A 27,661-nucleotide genomic window follows, 5' to 3' on the forward strand; every position below is an offset into this window, starting at 1 on the left:
GGCTGTCAGCACAGAGCCTGACGTGGGGCTCAAACTCATGGACTGCGAGATCATGACCTGAGCTGAAGTTGGATGCTTAAATGACTGAGCCACCCAGGCACCCTGGGATCATCTTGGAGGGTGACTATCATGGTCCACATAGGAAAAAGGTTGGTAATTAAAATTTTTTTTTAATGTTTATTTTTGAGAGACAGAGACAGAGTGCAAGTGGGGGAGGGCCAGAGAGAGAGGGAGACACAGAATCCCAGTCAGGCTCCAGGCCGTGAGCTGTCAGCACAGAGCCTGACGCGGGGCTCGAACTCACGATCCGAGCCGAAGTTGGACTCTTAACCGATTGAGCCACCCAGGTGCCCCATGTTTGGTCACTTAAAGACAGGCAGAAATTGGACTGAGTCTACAGGCTGAGGAGCAGTGCCAGTGACTGCCACAAGCTGGAAGAGGCAAGAAGGATCCTCCCCTAAAGTCTCTTCAGAGGGATCATGGCCCTCCTGACCCTCTGATTTCAGACTTCTAGACTTCAGAACGGGGCAGACAATAAATTCCTGTTGTTTCTTATTCACGATATAGCCCAAAGTGGAAGCAACCCAGTGTCTCTTGTTGGATGAAGGGTAAACAGGATGTGGTCCATCCATACAACGAAATAGTGTTCAGCCTTAAAAAGGAAGGACATCCTGGCACCTGTTACATCGTGGATGGACCCTGAGGACATTGTGCTCAGTGAGAAAAGCCAGTCACAAAAGGACTTCATGACCTCCCTCACAGGAGGTCCTTAGAGGAGCCCTGTCCACAGAAACAGAGAGGGGATGGTGGGAGTCAGGGGTGGGGAGTCAGTGCTTCATGGGGACGGGGTCTCAGTCTGGGGAGATGGAACGTTCTGGAGATGGGTTGTGAGGGTGGCTGCACAACCATGTAATGTGCTTGACTGAGCTGTATACTTCAAACTGGTTAGGATGAGGGGCACCAACTCAGTCAGTTGAGCCTCTAACTCGATTTCGGCTCAGGTCATGATCTTGGGGTTTGTGAGTTCGAGCCGTGCGTCCAGTTCTCCACTGACAGCACTGAGCCAGCTTGGGATTCTCTCTCTCTCTCTCTCTCTCTCTCTCTCTCTCTCAGAACAAACACACATTTTAAAAAAATGGTTAATGGGGCGCCTGGGTGGCGCAGTCGGTTAAGCGTCCGACTTCAGCCAGGTCACGATCTCGCGGTCCGTGAGTTCGAGCCCCGCGTCGGGCTCTGGGCTGATGGCTCAGAGCCTGGAGCCTGTTTCCGATTCTGTGTCTCCCTCTCTCTCTGCCCCTCCCCCGTTCATGCTCTGTCTCTCTCTGTCCCAAAAATAAATAAACGTTGAAAAAAAAAATGGTTAAGATGGTAAATTTTACGTGTATTTTACCACAATAAAAAAATATTTCGGGGCGCCTGGGTGGCGCAGTCGGTTAAGCGTCCGACTTCAGCCAGGTCACGATCTCGCGGACCGTGAGTTCGAGCCCCGCGTCAGGCTCTGGGCTGATGGCTCGGAGCCTGGAGCCTGTTTCCGATTCTGTGTCTCCCTCTCTCTCTGCCCCTCCCCCGTTCATGCTCTGTCTCTCTCTGTCCCAAAAATAAATAAACGTTGAAAAAAAAATTAAAAAAAAAATATTTCAATCTAAAGCATTTGCCATTTTAAGGCCCCAGTTGGTGGTAATTTACAGCCCTGGGCAGACAAATACCCTTGTGTAATTAGAGTACTGGAAAAATCCAAAGTGCTCATGAATGTGGATTTCTCACTGCCCCCACTTTACAGCTATGGAAACTGAGGCTTAAAGAGGGAGTCACTTCCTGGTTTCCCGGAACTGCGTGCGACGGAGGACGGCCCATGTCCCTCCCCTGCTGGGTAGTTTGAGGCGGTCCCCCACCCACCCACCCCTTTTCAGCAAAAACCACAACTAAAGAGCTTAGAAAGTGTATCCTTTTGCTCTTTCCTTGGAAATAACACACACAGGCGGGGAGGTGAGACTCGGTGTAGGTGGGAAGGGGAGGTGGGGGGGGTCCTCCAGCCCCCTGAAACAACACAGCTCCTCTTTTGCAGTCCTCTAATGGGGTTCCCCAAAGACTTGGGAGGAGTGAAGGGAGGGGGTCCCCAGTTATGCTAAGCTCAGAATCCAACTATAAAGTGCAAAATGTACAGGGTAGTGGGGGGTGCTGGGGGGGGTTGGGTTATTTGAGGGGGAAGGAATGTCTGCTCCTCTCTGGTAGAAAAATAGACATAGACTGAGTTTGGGGATTTGGCCTGTTCGTTTTGCAAAAGCAGATGCTGGGCTCCAGGGAAGGCTAGTCCGGGTAGACTTCCTCCTGGCTCCCAACCCTGAAGCCTGGGGAGAGGCTGGCAGTGCTAGGGTGGGTTTGGGGGGGGTCCCCTTAATGTGTCCCCAGCCTCAGACTGCCCCCTTGCCAGCCCCCAAGAAAGAGTGACTGGGGGTTATCGTTAGCCTAAAGGTGGGAAGGGGACGGAGGACATTGCAGAGCATTTCGGGGGAGCAGTTTCCCCAGGGGCCAGAGGCGTAGCCATGCTGGGTAGGTGGTGGGGGTGTCCAGCCTCTGTCTAGGGTGTGGGAGGGACCTCTCCTTCCTGTGCTGCCAGCTTTTAGATGGGTCAGGACTTTGGACAAGTCCCAAGAAGGAGGCCAGGACCCGGGCTTCCCGCAGGCTCCTTAGACCATGGGCTTTGTGTCACGGAGAGTGGGGAGGGCCCTGGGCTCTGGGGGGTGTCTGGGACGGGGGCGTGTGGGGTCCAGGATGCTGTGATTGGCCTATTGGGATCTATCTAGGCTTAGAGTCTGAGCACTCAGGATCCAGTGCCTTGGGAGGATTCCGGTCAGAATCCAGGGGTTAAGGGGCTGGGATCCAGTGCTTGGACGGGTCGGGGTCTCCTTCCTATGGGTGAGGTTTCAGCAGCCAGTGCCTGTGGTGAAGGGGTTGGGGCCCAGCAGCTGCAGTCGCCGGGACCCACGCGCTCTGCCGTTGCGCTCTCACACTGTGGATTTAGAAGCCAGGATCCAGCCGGTCAGGGCTTGGGAATCCGAGATCCGGTGGTTGGGGGTTGAGGGTGTAGTGGTTGAAATGTATGGAATCCAGTAGTCAAAGCGGAGGGATCCGGGACTCAGTGTCAAGGCAAAGGAATTCAGGAATCCAGTAGCTGGGGTGAGGGGATCTGGGATCCGGTGGCTGAGGCTTCTTGATATCCAGAATCCAGTGGCCGAGCTTGGAGATCCAGGGCTGGAAGCATGGGGATCTGGGATCCGCCAGCGGGTTTGGGGATCTAGGACCCGGTGCTGGATCTGGGGCCTGAGGGAGCTGGGGTCTGGGTGTTTAGATATGGCGGGATGTGGTCCTGTGGTTGGGTCACCAGGATCCATTAGTTGGGTTGTAGGGGATCCCCTGGTTAAGACATGGAGGCCCAGGACCCAGCGTGTGTGCGGGGGTGGGGAGGGGGCGGAAGCTGAGACGTGAGGAGCAGGACCCAGTGGATTAGGTGTCGGGATCCTGTGATTTGGTGCGGGGGCCCTGGGGTCCATTGGCTGGGCCACCAGTCTCCAGTGGCTGAGGTGGGGGGGGGGGTTCATGATTGGGGTGGGGCAGGCTCTGGGTCCCTCACCTGGACGTGACCCCCAGGGCCTGCTTCATGTTCTCGTAGACCACATAGGAGATGCTCACAGCCGGGATAACCTTCATGAAGTTGGGGGCAATGCCCCGGTAGAGGCCCCACACGCCATCTTGGGACAGGATGTGACGGAACAGACCCAGCATGGAGAGCTGGGGGGCGCCCTCGATGGAGGCTGGGAGGGGTGGGGAGGCCAGGTAAGGCCAAAGGGCCCCTCTCACTGCCCCCTCCTACTCCCAGGACTGGGCTTTTGTCCGCTGCAGCAGGAGGGAGGGGGTTAGATTAGCAGTGGGACCTACCACTCTAGAGATGGCTGTTCACCTTTCCACCCGGATCTCGAGGGCCCAAGTTGGGGGATGATTAGAAACAGAGAAGGGGTATGTGTGTGTGTGTGGTGGGAGAGGGCACAGGCGTTTTCCCCTTCCTGGAACTCATCTCCCTGCCTCTTCTCCCAGCTGACTCTCACTCTGCCTTCCAGCCTCCATTCCAAAGCAGGCTCTCTAGGGGAGCCCTCCTGGGTACCCCAGTCTAAGTGTGGCTCTTTCCCTTCTCCTTTGCTCAACCCTAAGTCCATACTGAAGTGTGAAACGATTTATTCAGCCTCTTGCTTCCCTTCCAGCCTGGGAGCTCTCAGAGGGTGAGAACCCAGGCTTATGCACTGATACACCCCCAGAGAAAAATCACAAAATACAAAAGCTAAAATTCCCAAGGAAACTCCCCAAACAGATCCAGGAGTGTGTGTGTGTGTGTGTGTGTGTGTGTGTGTGTGTGTGTGTGTTGGGGGGAGAAACTCCTAAAAGAAAACTACAGAGGAAAACAAAAACACCCATAACCAGCCTGGCCCCACTCCTCCTTGACCTGAGCTTCCCCCCTGCCCGTAATCCAGCCTTGCAAATTGGAGCTCAAACAGCAGCCCTCCCCGCTAAGATCGCTAGGGCACTCTTCCAGGAACCGCTGCACCTGCTCTCCTCCTTCGGCTAAAGGGCCCCTGTTCCACTGTCACAAATGGGTACACTGAGGCCCAGAGAAAGGTAGGGACTTTAGTGAAGGCCATCCAAGTCCAGGAAGATCCCTCCGCCTACCCGGGACCGCAGGAGCTGGGGATGAGGGGGAGGGGCCCAAGTTGTGAGGCTCTCCCCGCCCTATCCTCCCACCCAGGCCTCACCTTGGGCCTGCATGCGGGTCCGGACCAGGGCCAGGGGGTAACTGGCTATCTGGCCACAGGTGCTGGAGACGGTGCCACAGGCCAGGAGCACGAGGATGCCTGGGTCGGCCGAGTCGTGGCTATACTGCTGGAGCCATCGGTTCTTCAGCGTCTGGCAGGGGCAGAGAAGGGAGCGGGATTGGATTGGAACTGGTAACACCGCAGACCCCCTGCTGGCTGGCTTCCGCAGCCCCCCCCCCACCCCCATGGCAGCGGGTACTACCCTAGCGGTGGTCCTAGGTGCCCCACAGCACTGTACCTGCACGCTGCCACTCAGTGCTCAGCTTCTATGGTATGTGGAAGGATGGCCCCTGCCCCTACTGTCCATGCCCTTGTCCCTGGAACCTGGGAATATGGTACCTCCCGTGGCAGGAGGGACTTTGCAGATGTGATTAGGTTAAGGGGGGCACGATGCTAGAATATCCAGGTAGGTCCAGTGTCATCATGAGGCTCCTTATAAGAGAGCAGGGGCACCTGGGTGGCTCAGTCGGCTGAGCGTCCGACTTCGGCTCAGGTCATGATCTCACGGTTTGTGAGTTCGAGCCCCGCGTCGGGCTCTGTGCTGACAACTCATAGCCTGCTTTGGATCCTCTGTCCCTCTCCCCTGCTTGTGTTCTCTCTTTGTCTCTCTCAAAATAAATAAGTAAACTTAAAACATGTTTTTTAATTAAAAAAAAAAAGCACGGTCATAAATGTGCACTGTTTTAAACCACTAAGTCTGTGGTCATTTGATTCAGCAGCCATAGAAAACTAACACCCTCGCCAAGGTGGACACCTCGTTCTTATCCCTTACCATTTCGACCCAAATCTGTTGACTCCCAGCTGCCAGTATCCACGGTTCTGCCCGAGGACTCTCACCGGACCCGGGCAAGGCTGTGCTGAGCACCCAGGAATAGGCGGGAAGTGCTGGGGAACCAGCACCCCCAGAAGCGAGCTTCAGACAACTGACTGGGTGTATCAATACCCCAACTCCCTTGCGTCTCTGCTGGGGCGTGTTCTATGCAGGTGCCTGCAGAGCCACCTCGCCAGGATTGAGCTCCACCTGCCCGCCACGATAGCTTGCTTGCTAACAGGCTCAATTATGTCCTCCCAAAAGATATGTTGGAGTCCTAACCCCCAGGATCTCAGATTGTGACCTTGTTTGCAAAGAGAGTCTTTGCAGGTGTTATGGGTTGGGGTGAGGCCATCCTGGAGTAGGGTGGCCCCATAGTCAAAATGACCGATGTCCCTATAAGAAGAGGAGACACAGAGATGGAGACGCGTAGCAGGGGGGAAGACAGCCACATGGTGACAGAGGCCGAGATCGGATGGATGGGTCTACAAGCAGAGAAGCAGCAAGGATTGCCGGCCACCACCGGAAGCTGGAAGAAGCAAGGAAGGATTTCTCTCTGAGCTTTCAGAGGGAGCATGGCCCTGCTGAGTCGAGGCTAGACTCCGACCTCCAGAGCTGTGACGATAAATGTCTGTTGCCTCCCAGTTTGAGGTTAGGCAGCCCTAGGGAGCTAATGCTCCTTGTTTTGGTCGCCTTACCTTCCTGCCAAACTACTTGCTCTCACATCCCTGCTTCTGGAAGACCTCAAACTAAGACAAATACCACTGTCGTCTCCATTTAATCGATGCAAAACTGAGGATCCAGGGAAGCTGCTTACCCAGAGCCACAAAAGACAGGTGGGAATCAACATTCAGAGGCACACCTGAGTCCAGAGTGGGGCGCTCTGTCTTTAGGGGCAGCCAATCCCTTATTGGAGCCTCTGCGAGAACCTTCTTTCATACTCTGGGACTGGGATGGCTCCTCAGTTTCATTTCCTATGTCAATTCTAACCCCTTGGGAATGGCTGCCCGGAAGTGTGTCGAGAGGGCCTCCGGGCTGTGATAGATAGATTCGTGATGTCTGGCCGCGGGGCTGTGATAGATAGATTAGTGATGTCTGGCCGGAGCATGGAGTGAGCACATTGGAAGCAACTGTTCACCATTATTGCCTTTGCAATTCTGGAGCAGCATTTGCCAAATTGGTGTTTAATGAGTGTTTTAAGAGCTGTTCTGTTGAAAACAAGTTCTGATGACTGCATAGGCATGGCCCGCACTGGGCTAAAGAACAAAACAAAACAAACAAACAAAAAAACCCCAAACAGTGAAATCACTGCTCTGTAGACTTGTCAGAGCCTTTAAAGGACTAATAAAGAGTTTGAAACTCCAAGAGGGCACAACGCTTCTCAAACTCCCAGCTCCCTTTTTCTGGCGAAGAATGGATCAAATAAAGTTAGGTCTCATTTCTGCACACAGCCCTCAATGGCTTTGTCTTGCACTTAGGAAACACCAGCCATGTCATTGAGCTCTTGCTGAATCTCTGGTTCCTTCAAGCCACTCAAGACTTCCATTCCTCCCACAGGCCTGCCTCTGGACCTACACTCTCTGCCTTGTTCACACTCCCTCCCACATCACCTCTCAGAGGCGAGCCTAGACCCCTCCACCCCCTGCCCACTGTTACTTTCAATTACACATCCTGTTTTATCATCTTCTGAGAACTTAGCGGGATCTGAAACTGCTTGTTCGCTGGTTGGCTGACTTCCTTGTTCGCTGGAGTGGGTGCCCCAGGAGCTTTCCTGGGGTGTTTCCTGGGGTGCAAAGATGGTGTTATTTAATGCTGTATCTGCATCAATCAGCACAATGCCCAGTGCTTTTGGATGTTTAGTAAGTAGTTGCTGAGTGCACCAGTGAATAAATGAATGGATGAATGAATCAACAAACAGGTGAGTGAATAGGTGATGGCCTTGTCTCATTTGGCTGCATAGATGCTGGGTGCTGGGGACATCAGGTATGGATGGCAGGTGTGGAGTGTTGTAGGTCAGGACCAACCACATAATTCGCAAGGTCCAAAGCATATTAAAAATATGTGAGGTCCCTTGTCCAAAGCTGATTAGGAATTTCAAGACAGCAACAGCAGAGCATTAAACCAAGGGGAGGGCCCTCTGAACATGGGGCCCTTGGCAACCGCCCTGGTCACCTGCCTGTGAGGCTGGCCTTGTCCCAAATACAAAGACTTTGGGGGATGCCTGGGGACAACTGGGGGCTGTGCTACCGAGGAACCTGGTGATCCCACCAGAAGAAGGTAAAAAGTAATGAACAAGGTCTCTGGAAGAGAAAAAGCAAAAACCAAAAACTCCCTGTTCCTGCCTGTCTTGATAAAGGTGCTGAGATGTGTGGTTTTTACGATGACAGCTGATGCCGAAACGGGCAGGCCCTGAAGAAGGCATCGGCGGGGTCCGATACGTGCTTTGGGGAGGTGGGCATCTTTCAAGCTCATCTTCACCTGCTCCCATGAGTCTGTGAGCTACCGTGGTCCCTGAACTTCCCATGTCCCGAGACCCAGGAAGGCTGAACTGCAAAGGGAAGTGATGAGAATTCTCACAGTGGCAAATGCAAGAGTTGGGAGTCCGATGGCTGAAGGGGTTCCCCGGGGCCCATGGCGCTTCTCCCTAGTTTTGGAGGTCGACTGAGTCGGCCCATGGGAAGACGGTGTCCCCTGGGCAAATCTCAGAGGGGAGAAAAAAGGAGGGAGGGGCGGGCTACCCACAGACCTCATAGACGGCCAGGTCGATGCCTGCGTAGGGGATGATGCCCAGCACGTTGGGCAGGTAGCCTCGGTAGAAGGCTCGGGGCCCCTCTCGTTCCAGGATCTGCCACGCACAGTCCAGCAGCCCCTTGTACTGGCCCGTCCGGCGCAAGGTCAGCCGCGTCTTCAGCACCTGGAGAGAACCCGGTTATCCCTGGAAAAACTGCCTCCAGACACACCACATCCAGGAACGAAGACACGTAGAAATAGCTACTTCTGGAAGGATGTACCCTGGCAATACTGGAATTTAACAAACCACTTACTTTAGAATCTTCCGTCATCCCCAAATCCCTATACCTAAAAATGTTGACACCTCTCAGAGTTACATATGATGGCCACTTCTGTCTCCCAATATCTTGTTCCCTTTCCCCCTTAATAATAGAAGCTATAATTTTCAGCAAGCACAGAGCCACTAGAAATAAAGACTACATTTCTCATCTTCCCTAGATGTATGGCCATGTGACTAAGTCCTAGCTAACGAAACAGCAGGAAAACAGGTATGTGTGACTCTCAGAAAGTATCCTTAAAGGCAGGGAGGTGTTCTTTCCTTTGTCTATTCTTCCTTCTTGACTGCAATACGGATGTAATGACTGGAGCACAAGCAGTCACTTTGGTCCATGAGGTGGGTGCTACCTTCTGAAGTGCTGGAAGAAGATAGAGGGAAGGAACTTGGGTCTCTAACACTTTGAACTCACCATACCTGCCCTGAACTGCTTACCTCAGACTTCATTTATGTGATTTGAGTTTTCCATGATACACTGCACAACCTGAAACCTGAAACGATTTCTCTGAAAACAGTTTCATCTAGAAATGATTCCCCTGGGAACAAACATCCTGGAAATCAGTATCCTTAGAAGAGGCGTGACTGTGAGCGGCTGGAACCCACGGCTGCTGCCTAAACAGTTATGACCAACGCAACCATCCCCAGGAGACACATCTCAGTTGCTGATGCCCACACAGACTACCCATGAAACAGCATTTCTCTAATGAGCTACAGTCCGAATCCGGGAGAGGCAAAGCTATACTTCCAACGTCTACCACACCGCAGAGTGACGTGGTTATTGCGAGCCTCCCACCCTGCCACGGGGCCTCTCCCATGGTCCCTCCTTCTCACCTCCATGGGGTAAATGATGGTTTGGGCTGTGGCGCCAGCGAGGGAGCCGGCCACAAAGCGCTCTTGCACGTGCAGTGACTCCTGCTGCCCTCGAATGGCCCGCTTGATCTGGAGGTGGGAGAGGTGGGCAGGATGTCAGGTCCTCCTGCTGTGGGCACCACACAGGGGAGCCGATGCCCACTCCCGGGGTCCTGCGGACACCCCTCCCCACCCCCACCCCCAGGCCAATCCCACTAGCCCTCGCGTCTGGCTGAGGTCTCTCACGCCTGCCCCCACCTGCTCATAGGCCATGAACTTGATAGCCGACTCTGGCGCGATCTTAAGCACGTTAATCCCATTCCCGCGCCACAGGGAGCGCATGCCCCCCTCTCGGATCATGTTCCTTAGGCCCCCCAGGATGTTCAGCTTGTTGGTCTTGGAGGCGTGGACCTACGTGGGGAGACAAGGTGGCTTTGCGGTCCCCTTCTGGGGGCCCCAGGCCTGGGACGGGGGAGAGGGGCTCTTTCCAGGGCCCCTCACCTGCATGAAGACCTTGAGGCGGTCCAGAGGGGCTGTGCCCGTCCGCGACACAGCGCCTGCCACCGCACCCGCCACCAGCTGCTTCCACCACATGCCGCTCAGCTTCTCCTGCTCTGAAAACTCATCAGGAACAGTCAGGCACTCGCCGATGTCCAAGACCTAAGGACGCAGGGACTGGGCTGTCACGCCAGGGGGCAGGGAGATGCGACTCAGCCCTAAACGGTAACTCCCTCACGAATCCCAGGACACCCAGAGAGTCTGCGAGTGCATCGCACTTGGAGAGCCCAGGCGATCCCTCTTGGACCCCTACCAGATCCTACCAAAACATCCAGCCTGATCCCACACAGGATCCTAACACCCCTCCTGGACACCTCCACCAGATCCCAGCGAAGGAATCCACTCAAGCATCTACACATAAAGATCCCTCCCAGAGCCAATCAGACCCCTTTGAGGGATCCCACCCAAGGATCTCCCACACAAGGATTCCACAAGATCCCTCCAGGGCCACATGAGATCCCATCAGGGACCTGCCACATAAGGAGACTAGTGGATCCCTCCCAGGGCCTCAAGAGATCCCACAGAGAATCTGTCCCCCAGGGATCACCCCTCCCCTAGAATCCACTTATAGACATCCCAACCAAGCCCCCTCATGGATCCCCAGGATGGGAATCTCTGGATCTCCCAAGAGGATCTCCCCGGATCTCACGTGTGGATTCCCCTCCAGATGCCATCAGATCCTACTGGAAGCATCACTCAGAGATTCCCAACTAGAAGCTGGCAATCTAGAGCACTTCCTCTCCCACCTTCCAGTGGATCTCAGTGAACCCTCCAAAGAAGGTGGCTTTCTTGGGAGTCCCTTCGGCAATAGAACCATTTACTGAGGCAAACAGAAACCAGTAGAAGGAGAGCTGTGGGTGGAAGCTGGGGGCTGGGTAACCCACCTGGTGCGTTCTTCCTCCCCTGTGCTCCCACCTCCCACAGTCTGCCCCCATTGCCCCAAAGTCAGGTCTGAAGGGCTCCAGACCTCCCCGCAGTGGGTCCCTAGTCCCCTGAGCACTGATCGGAGGAAGAGAGGACTGGAGTTTCTCATCCCTTGACCTTTCCCAGCAGCTCCTCCTTCTCAAGGCTCCTGACCCAGCCCCTCCATGCCCTGGGGAAACCAGAGTAAGGCCCGGCCACCAAGCTGGGAAAGCTGCCCCCACCTCACCGTCGAATGTTTCCAGAAATAGACCACATCCTCCACATTCTCCAGCGAATGCAACAGGAAGTGGTCGCGCCACTCCTGCCAGTCGATGGTCATTGTGCCGTCACGGTCCATGCTGGGGATGAGGGGCAAGGTGGGACAGAATCAATGCTGGGGCTGGAGGGGGTCGGATGGGGTTCGGTTGGTTTGGGGGTAGACTGACTCCCTGTGCACCGAGAGCTGGCCATTTTGCAAAGGGGAAAACTGAGGCTCAGAGAAGTGAAGAGAGTGGCCCAGGATTTGCCTGACTCCCAAGCCCGCCTCTCAGCTCCACCTGCCCTGGGATTGGGCCTGGGGCCTAGAAGTTCAAGGTGGCCAAGGGGTCCCGGGGACCTGAGTTATCTGTGATTCTGGAACCCCAGCTACTCACCTGTGCAGAATTTTCTCTGCTTGCTCCAGGGAGATGGAAATACCCAGAGCTCGGAAACTTTGCTGGATCTCAGACACATCAATATGACCTGGGAGGGGGCCAGAGGTAGAAAAGGGTGTGTGTGGGGGGTGGGGGGGGGGGAACCCTGGAGCCCAGGTGCAGTACAGCTCAGAATGGGATGGTCTAGCAAGACCAGAGGATCCAGGAACCCAGGGTGAGATTTGCAGCAGGGTGGGGTGGGGTGTCACTGACCCATTGGGATCAGAGAGGTAGAACTGAGAAATGTTGGGGGGCGGGTTCCTCTGTTCCATGAATGAATGAAAGAATGAATCCAGGATAACTATGGGGGTCCTTATGCCATAGGAGATTGAGAGACAATATTAGGGATCCAGAAGGATGGGGGGTGCCTATGCGTCCTAGGGAATCCAGAAGCAATATGGGGCATCTTTGTCCCTTAGAAACATAAGGGTAATAATAGGGGACGCATCCCAGAAGGGAAAGGAGGTAGGATGGGCCCATGGGCCCAACCACCTAGCTGGGGGGTGAGGAGAGCTCCCAAAATAGCCCGTGAGTCATCAGGGAGAAGTGGGCCTCCCCCCTCCTCCTAGCGCTGCCAGTTCTAACCCCACTGGTGTCTCCAGGGCCCCTGCAGCCCATCCCTGGGCCTTACCATCCTGATTCCGGTCCAGGCTGTGGAACAGAAGCAGCAGGCGTCGTTCTCGCTCCTGCAGGTAGCGGCTAAACTCCTCCAGGTCCAGCCCACCGTGTGGGTCAGTGTCACCCTCGGGGGAACTGCCCTGGCAGGGGGGAGGGATGAGGGAGCTCCAGATGGCTGCTCCCCATCTGCAGGGGGCACGGCAAGCTCATGGCCAGGGAACTCAGAGCCCCCCCAGAACCTAAAGCAGGGGAAGGCGCCGGCTCACTTCTCAGCAACATGCCCAAGCCACAGTTGAGCGGTGGGGTGGAAAGCAGTTGTCCAGTTTTCCTGGCAAACAAACTGAGGCTCTCCAAGGTCGAGTAACTTTTTCAAGGTTACAGAGCTGGGAAGTGGTAGGTAGCCTTGGGCTCTTGTCTCTGAAAGCCTGTCCTCCCAGCTGTCTCTTAAAAAAACAACAACAACCCAAAAACCTGTCCATATGGCTGTTCCGGGAGCGCCCGTTAGAGACAGCTCTGGGCAATGTGGGGTAGATCCAAGCTGAGAGCCCACCGGGCCTCTGTCCTCCCACCTGGGAAGCGGAGGCTTGTACTGGAGGCCTCAAGATGCTGTGGAGACACTCCAGTGGCAGCTGGGGCTACAGGTGTCAGGGACACCTGCATAGGTCTGGGGGCAGGTTCCTGCTTTCCTACACCCCCAGCTAAGGGTGTGGGCGGGCAGGATCCCCGGCTGGGATAGCCTGGGGCATTAAGCCAGGCTTATTGGAATGGGCAGGTCGGGAGATGTAAACATTGAGAGGCTGGGCGGCTTGCTGGGGGTGGGGTGGGGGGCAGTGGGTGCCCAGAGGAGGGGAGGGCGGACGGGAAGGGTGTGTCTCCTGAGGCGGGAGCAGGGTAGGTCTTGGGACGGGTGGAGAGTTCAGAGGAGGGTGTGTCCAAGGCAGTGGGCAGGAAAGCGGACGGGCTCCATTCGCTGGCAGCCATCCCCCCACCCGCGAAGCACCGGCGACGGGGGTGGGGACCGGGTGCTGGCAGCCGAACTGCAGGCCTGGGGCCTCCTTGGCTCGGTCTGGGGCGAACCCGTTAGGCCCAGACACGGTGGGCAGGGGTAGGGGGGCAGAGACGCTCAGGCTGGGCACCGGCCCTGGAGTGCAGCCACAGGCACTCCCAGGCAGCGGCGGCGCTCCATTCAGGGGCTCGGGTTCCCGGGCGCCGGCCGGGCCCGAGCGCCGCGCGCCAGGCTGGGGTCCCGCGGGGGTACCTGTTGGGTGTCGCGGTTCGGGTCGCCCCCGCCCAGCCGAGCCAGTCCCTGGCGCAACTCGTGCACGTCCACGCGGCCGTCCTTGTTACTATCCAGCTCCTCGAAGAGGCGACCCCAGCGCTGTCGCCGCTCCGCATCGCCCGGGCCCCCCCGCATGGCGCCCGGGGGGGAGGGGAGGCCCGGCAGCGGCGGCCTCAGCGGGGGCTTCGCGGCTCCCCCTCCCCCCCGGGGCCCCGCAGGGCCAGCTCCGCGGCCACGGCCACCGCAGCCTCCGCGCTGCCCGCCTGGCTCTGGCACTTGCAGGAGCCGGTGACTGCTAACCGTCGCCGCCCGCGCCGGAATTGGCGTCTCCTCCCCCGACCCGCATGGGGGGGAGGGGGCCGGAGGCGGAGCTGCGGGTGTGGGGCGGTGTGTCGGGGATGCTCTGATATTGCACAGCCTAGGAAGCGCCAGGGTTCATTCTGGGGAGGGGGGCTGGAGAGATCAATGGTCTCAATTCTGCTTTCAGAGTTCTGCCTTGCGTGCCTCAGTTTACCCTCTGCCCCAAGGGGCGAAGTAGAGAGATATCAGGGATTTGGTTTCGTAATCCCTTTCCACTTGACCTCCCTCCCCTACTAATCCTCTTTAGGCACCAAAGTACTCGTTTTCAACCCAGACGTGCTCAAGAACCAACCCGAGGCGATCCAGCCCTCCATCTGCCCGCCCGCTCATTTCACATCCCCCACTCGGCCGCAGAAACAGAAAATCAAGAGGCGGTGCTTTCTCCCGCAAGCTTTACATCCCTCCCGCGAGCCTCCTTTCTTTGTCCCACTTAGACTGGGAAACGGAAGATCAACTGGCGGCGCGGCTGCAGAGTCGGTTTCCTATTGGCCAGAACTGCTGGAGCTGCGCCCGCCCGCCCCACCTGGGCGGGGCTTCCGCGCTGACCTGGTGCTGTCTTGGGCCCCCGCGACTTCTGGCTGGCCTGGCCGTCTTAAAGGGGCCGCGGCAGGATCCGGTCGCTTGGCTGACTGCTCTCTCCAGACCATCCTGGGCCTCTCAGTATCCCAGGCTCGAGTGCCGATGGAGACCGGGAAGCCCAACGCTGGAGGCGCGGCATCAGCCTGTCGCGCTCGCTGCACCTGCCGAAAGTCCCTCCCACTACTTTTGGGCGCAGTTTCTCGAGTCACCATTAGGGGGAGGGGCGGCCAGAAACACATTGGCGAAAAATAATAATAGCTAACATTGACTCACGGCGTTGCACAAACCCAAGGCCTTTTTACTCACCTCTCGCGTCGTCCTCGCCAAAACTCTATAAGGTAGGTGGGTGGGACTGACTTTCCCACTTCACAGATGAGGAAACAGAGGTTAAACTGCTCTCCCCAGTCCACATGCCCACTACAGGGCAAAGTAGGGATTTAACTAGACCTGGAATTCTTACCCATCGCTCTATACTCTAAAAGTGATTAATTTCCCCTTAGCCGCTACTCTTCACCTAGAGTTCCCAGGAGGTGGTGGTCTTATCATCATCGTCCTTTATCCAAAAATACAGCCATGAGGACCCATTTAGTCCTGCCCAGCCAGTGCTCAAATAGGTGCGTCCCAGACAAAGGAGCCTCTTCTTGAAGGTCCCCTCACAGATATTTTCTTCCTAGGTGGTCCTTGCAGGTGCCCTTCAACATGGGGAATACAGATGTTTTCCCACAGAAATGCCCCCAACAGGTGTTTTCTCACGGAAACATCCCTAGCAGGTGGGCCTCAATACACAGAAGCCTTTGTCCCGCCGCGCCCCCCCCGCTGCCCCGCGCGCCCCGCCATCTGCTTTAATATGACTTGTCTCATGCAGATGTTCTCAGGTCTTTTTCTCACTCGATCTCAGTTCTATGCAGATACTCCCCATACAGCCTATACCCTTCATTTCACAGGTATGTTTCTCAACAGAAATCCACTCAAGAATGCATCATACAGCTCCCCTCCCCCCGCCTCCCCCCAAAGGCATGTTGCAGTTAAGTATACACCCATATGGGCACGTTTCCGTGTCACTGGGTCCTATAAGGTGTGCTTAAACGCGGACGTGTCTCGTGCAGCTCTTTCCGATTCATTTCTACGCAGGAATTTTTCATACAAACGTTGTTCATTTCATAGGGGAGCCATGCAGACGCGTTTCCAAAACAAACGTACCCTAACCCAGACGGCCGCGGTCAGGTGTTACAACGCAGGCGTGTTCTACACAGCCGTTTCCCACACAGGTATGCTTCCGTTCGTCTATACTCCAGAGGTGTGGCTCAACGCACACGTCTCCCACAGGTGTGCCCGCAACATAGGTGGGAGGTCCCTCTTACCCTAGCTCGCTTCCGCCCCTACTTACTCCTCGCTGTTGTAGAATTGGGTTCCCGTTACAGGTGCGTCCCTGGCGCGGCCCCACCCCCGTTTGGCTCCGCCCTCCCATCTGGGCTCAGGTGCACGAGCCGGAAGTGCGCTCCTCTCCCAGGTGAGTGACTAAACTTTCCGGGTCACGTGAACGGGAGGAGCTGGAGGAGTCCGACCGAGCTACCGACCGACGCACCGAGGGTTCGAGCCAGGTACTCGGACCGGGCACCGGCGCAAGGTCGAAGACGCCTGGGCCAGGTAGGGAGGTAGGACGCTCGCCTTGGCCTGCCGCCCCTTCCCCCCACTTTCCTCTTCCCTTTCCCCGGCCCGGGAACGCGCCGCTCCGAGTTAATCTTTAATCTCTGACCTCTGGCGGCGGGGGCGGGGCAGGACTCCGGGGTGCCCTGGGCGGGTCACCCCTCCCCTCGGCCTGCGCCCGAGCCCAGCCCCCTCCCCCACCCCACCCCCTGCCTTTCTCTTTCTCCCGCCCCAGGTGTCGGGTCGCAGGTACCCCCGGCCCGAGATGCGGTAGAAGCAGCGCGCAGGAGACGCCCGGTTCCCGGTGCCACCAGCCCGTCGCCCGGCCCATGGCGAGCCCCGGCCTGGGGCTGCTTCTGGCGCTCGGCCTGCAGCTGCTGCCCGCCCGCTGGGGCCGGGCCTGGGGGCAAAGTAGGTACCGGCCCGGGGCGCGCACGGGGCGGGGCTTAGAAGCGCGGGTTACCTGGGACCCGGAGAGGTCAGGAACTGGGGAGCGGGCATGGGATACCTTGAGAGGCGATCAGTGCTAGGGGTTTCCTTGGGGCGATCACTGCTAGGGGTTTCCTTGGGCTGTCGCCGTCGGTGTAGAATTCCTGAGTTCCTGAGGAAGGGGGAATTGTGATCTGGGGGACAGGGGCCTCTATACCTGAGTCTCAGTATGGCTGAGGTGTGTTGGGCAGACTGGGAGCCAGGAGGAGGCCTGCCTGGAGCTCTGATCCCGGGTTCACCAGGCTGGCCAGAGGTGTGGACTCAGCCATTCAGTCCTTCTATTTCAGTTTCGAGAGCCTGGGGGGAGGTGTGAGTCAGACACTCCAGGGAAACGCAGATCCACCCAGATCCTTAAGGGCCAGGGAGGGCCGGAGAGGTTGGGGGTGGGGGGGTGGGTGGAGGGCAGGGTCAGGCTCCAGACACCATCCATTATAGCAGACCCCAACTCAGCACAAACTGCAAACTGCTGTAGGCTGCTTACTCGCTGCGGGGCTCTGCTGGGTTCGGGGCAACGTCAACCCGGCGGGCCCTTGCAGGCAGGGCACCCACAGTCTCTACCAGAATGAAGACTCAGCAGAGTTCTAACCGAGGGATGCCCGAGGGAGGTGCAGTTGTGCTACGATGGGAAGGATAGATGAGGAATAATTTGTCCCTCCCCGCAGCGCTGGACCCCCCCGTAAATGACAACAGCACCATCACACCCTCTGACCCGGGCTCCGGCTCCCATGGGGCGCTGGTGAGTTACATGTGGGAGGAGGGCAGCGGGGTGTTATTCAGGAGTCCCACATGTAGCAGGTGGAGGGACCCAGAGGTGGCGGGTGCTTGGGAGGGGGGGGATCCCAAACATGGCAGGTGGGAGCCTGGGAGCCCCAGATGGGACAGATGGGACGTGGGGATCCTGGGTGGAGGAACCACACCACCAGAAGTGACAGGCTTGGGGGGGAGGGGGGGGCTTTGGGAGCCCTGGATGTTTCTCAGGTGAGGGTGGACAGGGTCCCCTGGCTCAGGTGAGCACACCTGTCCCCCCTCCTGCAGTCTCAGGAGGCCATCACCGCCATCATTGTGGTCTTCTCCCTCCTGGCCGCCTCGCTCCTGGCCGTGGGGCTGGTGCTGCTGGTTCGAAAACTTCGGGAGAAGCGGCAGACACAGGGCACCTACCGGCCCAGCAGCGAGGAGCAGGTGGGTGCCCGCGTGCCGCCGCCCCCCAACCTCAAGCTGCCGCCGGAGGAGCGGCTCATCTGAATGCCGGGGCCCCGTTGCCGCCTCCACCGCTGCCCAGGACTGCCCGGCGCTCGCTCACACACAGCAGCCGCCACCGAGAAAACAGCCTCTGATGGTTCAGGAGGACTTGGGGGGCCACGGGGCACCTGCCTGGTGGGCTCGGTGAAGCGTGCCACCTTTGCTTGACTGCCTGCAACTGGGGGGTGCCGGGGCTGGGGGCCCGCCTCCCCGCTTGCTGTACCATTTCGCTCGGCTGTCTAGCCCGCTGCCACACAGGCCCAACAAATCCCCTCTCCTTTCCTTCCAGTTCTCCCACGCAGCCGAGGCCCGGGCTCCCCAGGACTCCAAGGAGACAGTGCGGGGCTGCCTGCCCATCTAGGTCCCTTTTCCATCTCTCTCTCTCTCTCTCTCTCTCTGTCTCTCTCTCTCTCTCTCTCTCTCTGTCTCTCTCTCTCTCTCTCTCTCTCTCTCTCGCTGTGTGACCTTGGGGGAAGGCAGAGCCCTCTCTGGGCAATCAAACCTACCTAGTGCTTAAGAATAGAAGGGAGGAAGGTGCTTCAAAGACTCTGCCCCTGAGGGGAAGGGAGGGTGGTGCTGCTTACATTTTATATATATATATATATATTTTATATATATATATATATATATATATATATATATATATATACACACATATATACATAAATCCCATAGTGAGATATAATAAAACCTTTTTTTTTTTTTTAGCCGGTGGGGCAGGAGTCAGGCTAGATGGAGAGGACAAACTCAGGGCTCATAGGCTGTTGAGAGATGAATTGTAAGGGTGCAAGAATCCAGGGGGGGGCTTCCTGGAAGGGAGGGGCTTCCTGCTGCACCTGGGAGCCAGCTGGAGGAGGAGGAGGAGGGAGGTGGCGGATGGGGTACGTTTCTGAGCACAGAGAGGGCCCCCAGATAAACTCACCAGGAAAACCAGCTTTGGGCTCATGTGGCTTTATTGAAGGACCAGGGTCTCCTCTGGGACCCTGATTCTTAACCTTCAAAACACTTTTTAAGCTCAGCGACTCTGGGCCGGCTCCTAGCCTGGGACTCCTGCCAGTCACTGTCGGGTGCAGCAGGGGGTCTGAGGGCTCCTGGCCCCTTGGGGCACCGGAAATGAGCATGTTCTGCCAGCATGACCTCAGATGGCTGGGGCCTGGGGTTCTCTGGGGAACCAGGATCTGAGGAAGAATCAAGGGGCTCAAGGGGTTGGGATGTCCAGGTAATATCCAAGTTGGGCTTTGTGGGGACCAGAAGTTGGGGGCTTTCTGGAGGGCTGGACTGGGTGGGTGCTGTGGACAGCTGAGAGCAGGGGCTCTCTGGGGCTCTGGGGTCTTCAGCTGCCTTGCGGGGAGGGGAGAGAGGTAGGATGAGAAGACTGGACTCGGGGTCCCCTGGGCTGCTGGGGTCCGCAGAAGCTGGTGAAGGCAGCGAAGGAAGGATGGTTTCTGGCTGGGAAACAGGGTCCTTTGAGGAGGTCGCGGCATCCGAAGACTGGAGGGTTTGCTGAGATGGCAGGTCAGCAGGCAGGGCTGGGGGCTGGGGCTCTGGAAGTTTCTCATCTTCTGGTTGCCATCTTGGTCCTTCTGCTATGTCAGGCTGGGTGGGGGTAGGGGAACGGGCAAGTTGCTGGCCTTCAGATGCTGGAGAAGGCTGACAAGTCTGATGGGCTTTTGGCAGGGGGGTTGGACGGGGGCTGGGGCTCTCACCAAGCTGAAGCAGCTGTCTGTGTCCTCTCTGTGACAGCAGTCCAAGCTCTGGCTGGGCCGCAGGCTACCTGTCCTGCTGGCTCCCAGGCTCAGACTGTCCAGAATCTCGCCCAGCAAATCCAGTTCTTCTCCAGACCCCAGGAAGCTGCTGTCCAGAGCTTCCTCTGCCCATGGGTCCTGGGCCTCCTCAGGGCTCAGAGCAGGTGTCCTGGGTAAGGATGGGCAGCCCCAGATGTCTGCCCAAGACCCCTAGTCCTAATGGGACTGCTCTGGAGGTTCTGGAGTTTAGGGACCTGGCCTCCCTGCCTCCTCCCCCTGCCTTTGAGTCTCACCCTTGCTCCAGGGACTCAGAAGGTCTCTCTTCTAGTCGCCGTCTCCTGCTGGGGCGAAGGGGCCGGTTCTGCGAAGGACAGATTTGGAGGGTGGGGCCTCAGGAACTTACAGGTTTCTGGAGGAGGGTGTGTGGTAAGTGGGCACCGAACACTGGGGTAGGTGAGCATGTGAGCAAGAAGTCTGGGTGTAGACAGAATGGGAGAAGGACAAGGTGGCGTTAGTGTCGCAGGGTGCCGGGGGAGACGCACTTACCTTTCCAAAGTGCTGGGTGATAGGCAGGCGCTGTTGCAGGCGATCTGAGCGGCTGGTGAGGGACGGGGCTCTCAGGGAGCCCCCCCTTTGCCGGCTAGAGTCCCCATCCTAGGAAGAGGGTGGGTGAGCCGGGTGGGTGAACCCTTCTCCACTGCCCCGGCCGTTGGCCACCAGCCTTACCTTGTACATCAGAAGGCTGTGCACACCCTTCAAGCCGCTCTTGGCCTACGGAGGAGCCACAAAGAGAATTAGACTCCGCAGTGCTTTGAACCTGGGCAGTCAAGAGCTCGGCTCTCCGTCCCCTAGGATCACTGTCCTGCCATCTGTTCACGTTTGTGCTACACGGACCACCTGAGAAGTCAACACAGACTCACCCCTTGCCTAATAGAAAAGAATTCCTAGAGGACATAACCACTGAACGAAACGGAGAGTGGCAAACACAGAACACTGTAAGTGGTGTCAGCATTCAAAAGACAAACAACAGATAAGACCCAAGTGACAATTTGGTGCGGCAGAGGTTGGCCACAGGAAACTTCGGGGCTCGGGAGAAAAAGAAACACAAGGGCAGAGGCTGGGACCGTAGTGTCTGAGGACAAAAGATGTTTGCCGATGAATCTTGGTTGTCAGTTTTAAGTGGGGAAGAAATGATCCTGGCAGGAATGAGCAGGTAACTGGAAAATAAAAGCGCGAAGACTTATTTAACTGCCGGCTTGCTTCTGATAAAAAGACATGTTTGCACTTTACATGTGAGGTTAAAATGTCCTGTCCCCACGAGGGGTTGACATGTGCCTTGTCCCCTGGTCTTCGTGACCCCCGGTCGGTGGCCTGTGTCGTGTAGCCTCACCGAGCGGTACATGTTTTTGACAGCTGGTTGAGTCTTGGCCTTGACCGAATGCAGGAGAGCACCGCCACCTTTCTGGGGAGACAGAATGGCAAGGGAGAGAGACTTGGGCTTCTGGGGTTACCCCAGACTCCACCTCGTCACCCCAGCTGTGTGAGGCTGGACGAGCCCCTCTCCCTAGCTGAGTCTCCATTTCTTCTGTCTATAAATGAGCATAACGGTGACCCTCCCTGGGGACTGTTACGGGGCTAAGTTAATCCCATAATAAACACTAAGAGTGCGGTGTTCTACCTTTAGGTTGTCTGCCCAGAGCTGGTAGGAGTAAAGAGCGCCTGCAGTGAGGAGAGGGGTGGTCACGGCTGGCTGGCGGGCTCAGGCGGGGGGTGCTGGTGGGGCGGGGCTCTGGGCTAGACACAGGGCTCACCTGAGGAGGCCCCATTGCAGGTGATCTCCTGCTCAAAGAGATCTGAGAAGCCCTCTCCTGTGTTCAGCTTCTCCAGTCGGCCTTCGATGAACTGGGGGTGGGGGAAGGGTCAGAAAAGGGCTGCCTCCGCCACTTTTGAATTGGAGGACCCAGGATTCTGCTGGCCCTGCATCCCTGGCCTCCGGGCCATCCCTGGCCCCTCCAAGGGACTCGCCTCCGGGACCCAGGAGTCTGGAGGCCCCTCAGGAAGCCTGGAAACCTCCCCCCACCCCGCACCAAGTCAGGACCAGTCTGGGACCAGACCCCGCCCCTCATAAGGATCCGGAAGTGGGACTCTGACACTCCCGACAGGCCCTCCTTCCAAGTCGACTCCACCTTCAGGGACCCGAGAACCCATCCCTACACTGATGGACCCTGGAGTCCAGCCCACCTCCCAAGAACCCCAGAAATCCGGCTCTGCTTCTCCTCCACGTCCCGATAACCCAGGAGTCCCCGCCCACCTCCTCTCCGGCAAGGGGAGGGCGCACTCAGGACACGCCTCCTTCAGAGTCCCGCACTTACACCCACCCACCCCTGACCCTGGATGCTGCATCCTCAGGGACCCAGGAATTTAGTCCCACCCCAATCTCCCCAGGATCCTGGGAGTAGATCTCATCCCTCGGGAGCCCAGGAGTCAGGGGCTCCCATCTTTAGCGACACAGTTCAGTCATGCCTCCCCCACCCGGGGACCCTGAGGGCGGGACCCCCCGCTGGACCGACTCTAGTCTCGCCCGTGGAACCCAGGCATCCGCCCCTCGGGGTCCGGCTCGCTCCCGGGGACGCAGGGTTGTCCTCCCCAGCCCCTACTTAGCCCCGCCCCCGGCCCCAGCCCCGCCCTCAGGGTTCTGGCGCACCTGTTTGAACAGCTGCAGGTGCACAGCTCTCCGATGGAAGGCCTGCAGGGGCGCCCCCGGCTTCTGGGCCAAGAAGGCCTCTTCACTGAAGGTCACAGGCTGACCCTAGAAAAAAAAAGACCCGTGACCTGATCTTCCCGTGGCTCTCCTGGACCCCAACTGTCTCCCTTATTGGCTCACATATCTATGTAGCAAGGTTAAGCGCCTACTGTGTGCCTGATCTTGCGCAGGGTCTCGTGGGCCGCTGGGAGGTGGGAGCCTTTGAGGAGGAGGAGGGCGGGACCTGACTCAGGTGCTCACCATGGGGGAGGACACACAGTAGGGGGCGAGGGTGGGAGCCCCTTGAGAGAGAACTCGAGGGAGATGAAAGTCCTAATCCAGGCGAGCAATCATGGGGGCCAGAGCAGGGTGGAGACAGAGGAGGGGAGAAATGGGCAGATTTGGGATGTGTTGTAAAGGCAGAGCCAACAGGAATGTCAGATGCTCACAAGATAGACCCCCCCCCCAATTTTTAGAATAGTTGTGAAAACGGGGGTGGGGAAGTTTGAGAGTCAGCAGATCCTGAAGTCCTGGCTTCAACACCTACCTGCTGTGGGACTTCTCCAAGCCTTGGTTTCCTCATAAGTAAAATGGGACCATAATGGTATCTAGCTTATCACACTGTTGTGAGCATTAAGTGAGATCATAGTAACAGAAAAACCTAGCATTTATTGAGTGCTCACGATGTGCTAGGCACTACCCAAACATTTTGCATATGCCCATTCACTGACTCACCTGACCCTTTCGTGTGGGTGCTAGTGGGATCCCATTTTACAGATGGGCAAACAGAGGCACAGAGTAAGTGCTCCATAAAGGCTAGGCATTTATTATTATTATTATTATTATTAATCCTTCAGGACCCACGAGGCCTCTCCCTCGGCCTACCCGCTGCTCACCGGGCTGCAGACGAGCGCATCGCGGTATCCCCCGAAGAGCAGGGCCTGGGCTTTGAGGAAGAGACGGGACACCCCTTCCCCGGGCGCCAGGGCAACCTTCCTTAGCCGCAGCCTCAGCAGGGACACCTGGAGGACAAGGGGGCAGCTGTGAGCCGGCGGGTGTGGGGCCTCCCCTCCACCACGGGGGGGGGGGAGCAGAGAAGGGGGTAACACTGACCACGTCTGGGGGCAACGCTTGCACGTCGTCGAAGGGCGTCTCTAAGGTATTGGAGTCCACGTTCATCATCACGACTTCCTCCAGGGCTTTCTCCCGCACTCTCTGCATTGGGGAGTGAGGGTGGGGACGGCCGCTCAGGGCCCGAGGATCTCTGACGGGGGCAGTTATTTGGGGGTGCAAAAGAGGGGAATCCCGCAGGCCGCTGCGGTCCAGGTCCGCTCTCACTCACCTCGGCGAGACTGGAGTGCACTCCGATGAGGTAGGGCATGGGCGCACTGCAGACGACCGAGGGGACAGGGTCATGCAGGCGCCGCCCAGGGGTCCCCAGGACCCCAGGCCTCTGCCCCAAGCCCGGCCCCCGCCCCTCACCAGCAGTAGTCCAGCAGATGCGGCGGCAGCGTGGGGATCAGCACGTGCTCCCAGTGCATGGGGTACAGGAGGGCGCAGGACGCGTGGACGCACGAAGTCAGCTGGGGACAGGTGGGGGGCCGTGGAGTCAGGGCCTGGACCCCCAGCTTCAAGGAACCTCTTCGGGACGGTGGCTCTCCCGGCTCCATTCCCCACGTCCCCAGTCTCCGGTCCCTCTCTCCCCCTCCTCGCCCCTTGCCCACCCCCTACTGCGTGAGAGGTGAAAACTCAAATCCCTTTAGGAATCCTGTGACGGCCAAGAATTCGGCAAATTACAGGGCTTGGAGCGGGTGGAGCCAGGACTCAGCGGGTCTCAGGCGCTCCCTTTAGGGGGCGGGGCTAATATACAACCCTCGGGGAGCTCTCTCCGCAGTGGTAGAACAGCCCACTAACTCCACCCACAAAGAGGCGGGGCTAGAATTCAGCTTCCTTAGTCCCGCCCCTAGGGGAGGAGCCGGCGTTCCTCCCCGCCCCCCTTCCCCCACCCGGGTCCTCCTCCTAGAGACCCAACTACAATTTAGAGCTCCCCCCCACCTCCCCGACGGCACCCTCCAGAGGGGCGGAGCCAGCCTTGTTCTGGCCCATAGTGGGTGGGGTCTGGACCAAGCGCTCCCAAAGAGGGGGCGCTACAGCTCAGCCCACGCCGATTCCCCCCGCTAAGGGCGGAGCCAGGATTCCACTCCATCCTGAGGCTCAGAGGGGCAGAGCCAGGCCTTCGCCTCAGGTCTCGCCCAGAGGAATTAGACTGGGAATCCGTCCCGTGGTCACGGCCCCAGGGGCGAAGCCCCACCCCCGGCCCGGCTGGCCCCGCCTCACGGTGCTCAGCTTGCTGGCGGTGAGAAGGACCCTTCTCTCCGCCAGGAGCGCGGCGAACAGCCCCACGATGTTCTCGTCTGTCACCGCCACCACCAGCTCCGTTAGGTTCCTCTGAGGATCAGAGAGAAGCGCTGGTCGCGAGGGACCACAAGATGTGACAGCCCCCTCCGGGTTTCGGGACTTCTCCCCGCCCCCAGAACTCCCTCCCAGGTGTCCACTCACGTTCTCAGGAATGGATGGCAGGCGGCCAGAGTCGGGGGCTACGTAGCAGGAGAGCTGGTGGGGGGGGGGGATGAGCGGGGGCACCGATCAGTCAGGGGTTGGCCTTGCCTGGGGGCCCAACCCAACGGGGTCCCCAGTTCTGCTCACCGGCCTGCTGTTCCCAGGGGCAGGGGGCGGGATGCTTTGTGCACTGGAGATTGTCACTCCGCTGCCCTGGGAGAGAGGTGTAGCTGCGTGGTCCTCCGGGCTGGGGTACAGCCTCCCCACCCACCTAAGGTCGGACGCCCAGGGATTGGGGGCTACTCACCAGCTCCACGGAGGCCTGGGTCCCAGGCAGGGGCTGGTGCAGCAGATTTAGAAGAAGTTCCTCGACCTCAGAGACCTGGGTGGGGGTGGAGTGTCTGAGCTGGGGGGTGGGGGTGGGTTGAGGATTGACTGGGGCTAGGTGGTCTGGGAGGAGCTGAGGGGCTCAGGTCAGGCCTGGGAATTCTGAGCCTGGTGGAGGGCTTGGGAGGGTAGAGGCTGGGACTCCCACGGGAAGAAGAGGGAGGCTGGTCTCACTTGGTCCTGGGCCAGGAGGTCGCCCACTGTGTTCAGTAGCTTGTAAAACACCTCAAACCAAGGCAGATGGCTGTGGAGAGGGCGCGTACGTTCCACGAAGTGCCCCCAGGCCAAGGCCCTTCCCCCCCCCCCCCCCCCCCAGAGCCCCAAATCTCACACCTGAGGATGCACAGGCAACTGTGGGCACCAGCCCGTAGGTGGCAGAAACCAAATCTGCGGGTGCCGCTCAGGTCGGTGAGGGCAAAGGTGAAATGTTGTACAGCTGGGCTGGGGGGCTCCCTGGAGGTGGGAAGGGCTCTCAGAGACCCAAGGGTCCCAGGTCCCTGAACCACGCCCCCACCCCAGGACCAACAACACTCCTACTGCTGTGTCCGCCAGTCTGGGGCTCTGGGTGTATAGATCCTTAGTTACCAGGGTCCCTGAGTCCCTGGGTCCCCGGGTGTTTGAATCCTGGGGGGTCCCTGAGAAGTCTGAGTCCTTGGGTTCCTGCAAGTCGGCTTCCTTCCATACCTTTCCACATCAAAAGGAAAGCAGAATTTAGGCACCATCTGCATAGCTTCCTGGGGATGGAGAGAGGGCACACTGCTTGGCCATTCGGGTTAGGCCCCACCCCTGGCCAAGACAATCTCTTCCCCTGGGGGGACTGGCCCTGGGCCCAGGGGAGCCAAGAACCAGCCAGCATACCTGGTCCCTGAAGTCTGGGGGAAACTGTCGCAGGATGGGGGGATCTGTGGGAGAGCGGGCTTCTAAGTTCAGGGCCCCAGGCCTGCCCTCCACGTCCCCACCCCCACCTGATGCCCCCAACTCACCTTCTTGCAGGGAGGCAGGGCGGGCTGCTTCGAAGAACCAATCAAACACGGCAGGTGGACCCCCTCTGTGGGGCAGGAATGGGCTTTAGTGGGTCCAGGGGCTTCCTTCTGTGTCTGTGGTTGTGTCTGCAACTCTGTACCTGTGTGTGTGACCTCAATGGTTTGTGACAGTGAGTAGGTTGTGGGATGCTGTGCGAACAATAGTATTGATGGTGTGTGCGTGACGGAGAAGTGTGAAGCACCGAGTGTGACTTGTGTGCATGTGTGGACATGACGTGTGTGAGCCTGTGACTTGTGTTTATGTGCTGTGTGACTTGGGTGAGCACACAGGTGTGTGTGCGCATGACTTGGGTGAACATGCAGGGGTGTGTGTGTTTGTGATTCTCTCCTGTGTTTTCCTGGAAGGATGAGACTGACCAGTGTCGGTGTCCGGTCGATGAGTGTGTGTGACCAAGCCAGCATGGGGACAAATAGCATCCACAACTTCTTGTGTGGCTGTGAGTGTGGCTGGGTAAATGTGTGAGCATCTCTGTGGTCTGGAGACCAAGAGACCCTGCCCGTGTGTCTCTGGCTGGGAGACTTCATGGTGGCCCAAGGGCTGACCCCAAATTTGTCATCAGAGGAAGGAGGGCAGCGTGCCCTTGTGCCCCTGGGGGCCCCGCACTCTTTACTGCCTTCGCTTACCCCCCCCACCCCCCACCCCACAGAGGATGCTGGGTCCTGGGCTCAGGGACAGGGACAGGGAGACCAGAAGGGAGACAGCACAGGGATGGGGAGTGACTATAGACACACAGAGCCCCGGACACGGGAACCCCCCAGCACTTCACTCTCATGCTGGCATGGTCCCACACGAGCACCCAGGCACATGGACCCCACACAGTCTTCCCTCACCCCCAACCCCCGCTCCCTGCTGACCCCCGGAAGCCATGTTCCTCATCACTCTGATACACCATGAGGTGCCTGCTCAGAGTTGCAAACTTAGTTACCCAGGGCCGGAAGGAGAAAGAAAGAGAGGGAAGAGGGGCTGAGAGACATACCCCAGTCCCAGCCACCTGCCCCTGTGGCTCACAACCCCTCCCGGGCCTGCCCCACCCCGGCTCCCCTTGGCCCCAGCCCGGGCCTGCTCTGGGAATCTTGGTCCAGAGAGTGGGGGAGGGCGTAGCTCTTACTCAGCTCTGGATCCCATGGTCCCTGCGGGGCCGCCGGTGGGGCCCTTGCCCTAGGGGTCCTGGGGGGCCTGTGCTTGCGTAGGGCTGGGCCCTGAGCCGGCTCAGCTTCCTGTGTGGCCGGGAGA

General features: G+C 58.2%; 3 protein-coding genes across 7 annotated transcripts; 1 reads left to right on the top strand and 2 right to left on the bottom strand.

Annotated features, from left to right (window-relative positions):
* Nucleotides 1–1,927: 1,927 nt before the first annotated feature.
* On the bottom strand, nucleotides 1,928–13,917 carry SLC25A23 (solute carrier family 25 member 23). Of its 3 annotated transcripts, none has more exons than XM_030293507.1 (11): nucleotides 13,616–13,917; nucleotides 12,371–12,497; nucleotides 11,701–11,788; nucleotides 11,295–11,406; nucleotides 10,088–10,246; nucleotides 9,845–9,997; nucleotides 9,569–9,676; nucleotides 8,420–8,587; nucleotides 4,803–4,953; nucleotides 3,632–3,812; nucleotides 1,928–3,337 (listed from the first exon to the last, which is right to left on the bottom strand). In XM_030293507.1, exons 1-11 carry the CDS (start codon nucleotides 13,769–13,771, stop codon nucleotides 3,115–3,117), a joined length of 1,626 nt encoding a protein of 541 aa, XP_030149367.1. In that variant the 5' UTR covers nucleotides 13,772–13,917; the 3' UTR covers nucleotides 1,928–3,114. The 3 variants fall into 3 exon arrangements, with proteins under 3 accessions (XP_030149367.1, XP_030149376.1, XP_030149382.1); XM_030293516.1 differs by having other exon boundaries at nucleotides 1,928–3,268; nucleotides 13,616–13,915; XM_030293522.1 differs by having other exon boundaries at nucleotides 3,246–3,367; nucleotides 13,616–13,916.
* Nucleotides 13,918–15,529: 1,612 nt separating this feature from the next.
* On the top strand, nucleotides 15,530–18,561 carry CRB3 (crumbs cell polarity complex component 3). Its single transcript, XM_032592509.1, has 5 exons — nucleotides 15,530–16,222; nucleotides 16,458–16,633; nucleotides 17,374–17,447; nucleotides 17,747–17,890; nucleotides 18,240–18,561. Exons 2-5 carry the CDS (start codon nucleotides 16,552–16,554, stop codon nucleotides 18,309–18,311), a joined length of 372 nt encoding a protein of 123 aa, XP_032448400.1. The 5' UTR covers nucleotides 15,530–16,222; nucleotides 16,458–16,551; the 3' UTR covers nucleotides 18,312–18,561.
* A 324-nt stretch (nucleotides 18,562–18,885) lies between these two features.
* DENND1C (DENN domain containing 1C) lies at nucleotides 18,886–27,645 on the bottom strand. 3 transcript variants are annotated; one of them, XM_030293251.1, is made up of 23 exons: nucleotides 27,537–27,645; nucleotides 26,368–26,432; nucleotides 26,243–26,286; nucleotides 26,069–26,118; nucleotides 25,718–25,837; nucleotides 25,559–25,628; nucleotides 25,305–25,379; nucleotides 25,145–25,210; nucleotides 24,998–25,051; nucleotides 24,776–24,886; nucleotides 23,921–24,021; nucleotides 23,781–23,826; nucleotides 23,552–23,653; nucleotides 23,335–23,460; nucleotides 22,400–22,504; nucleotides 21,507–21,597; nucleotides 21,374–21,414; nucleotides 21,086–21,157; nucleotides 20,422–20,466; nucleotides 20,242–20,349; nucleotides 19,989–20,056; nucleotides 19,657–19,864; nucleotides 18,886–19,546 (listed from the first exon to the last, which is right to left on the bottom strand). In XM_030293251.1, the coding sequence occupies exons 1-23, from the start codon at nucleotides 27,551–27,553 to the stop codon at nucleotides 18,941–18,943; spliced, it is 2,391 nt and encodes a 796-aa protein (XP_030149111.1). In that variant the 5' UTR covers nucleotides 27,554–27,645; the 3' UTR covers nucleotides 18,886–18,940. The 3 variants fall into 3 exon arrangements, with proteins under 3 accessions (XP_030149111.1, XP_030149118.1, XP_030149124.1); XM_030293264.1 differs by lacking the exon at nucleotides 18,886–19,546 and having other exon boundaries at nucleotides 19,759–19,892; XM_030293258.1 differs by lacking the exons at nucleotides 26,368–26,432; nucleotides 27,537–27,645 and having other exon boundaries at nucleotides 26,069–26,140; nucleotides 26,243–26,280.
* Between the last annotated feature and the right edge of the window lie 16 nt (nucleotides 27,646–27,661).

Source organism: Lynx canadensis, chromosome A2 (assembly GCF_007474595.2).
Source record: "Lynx canadensis isolate LIC74 chromosome A2, mLynCan4.pri.v2, whole genome shotgun sequence".
Classification (NCBI taxonomy): Eukaryota; Metazoa; Chordata; class Mammalia; order Carnivora; family Felidae; genus Lynx; species Lynx canadensis.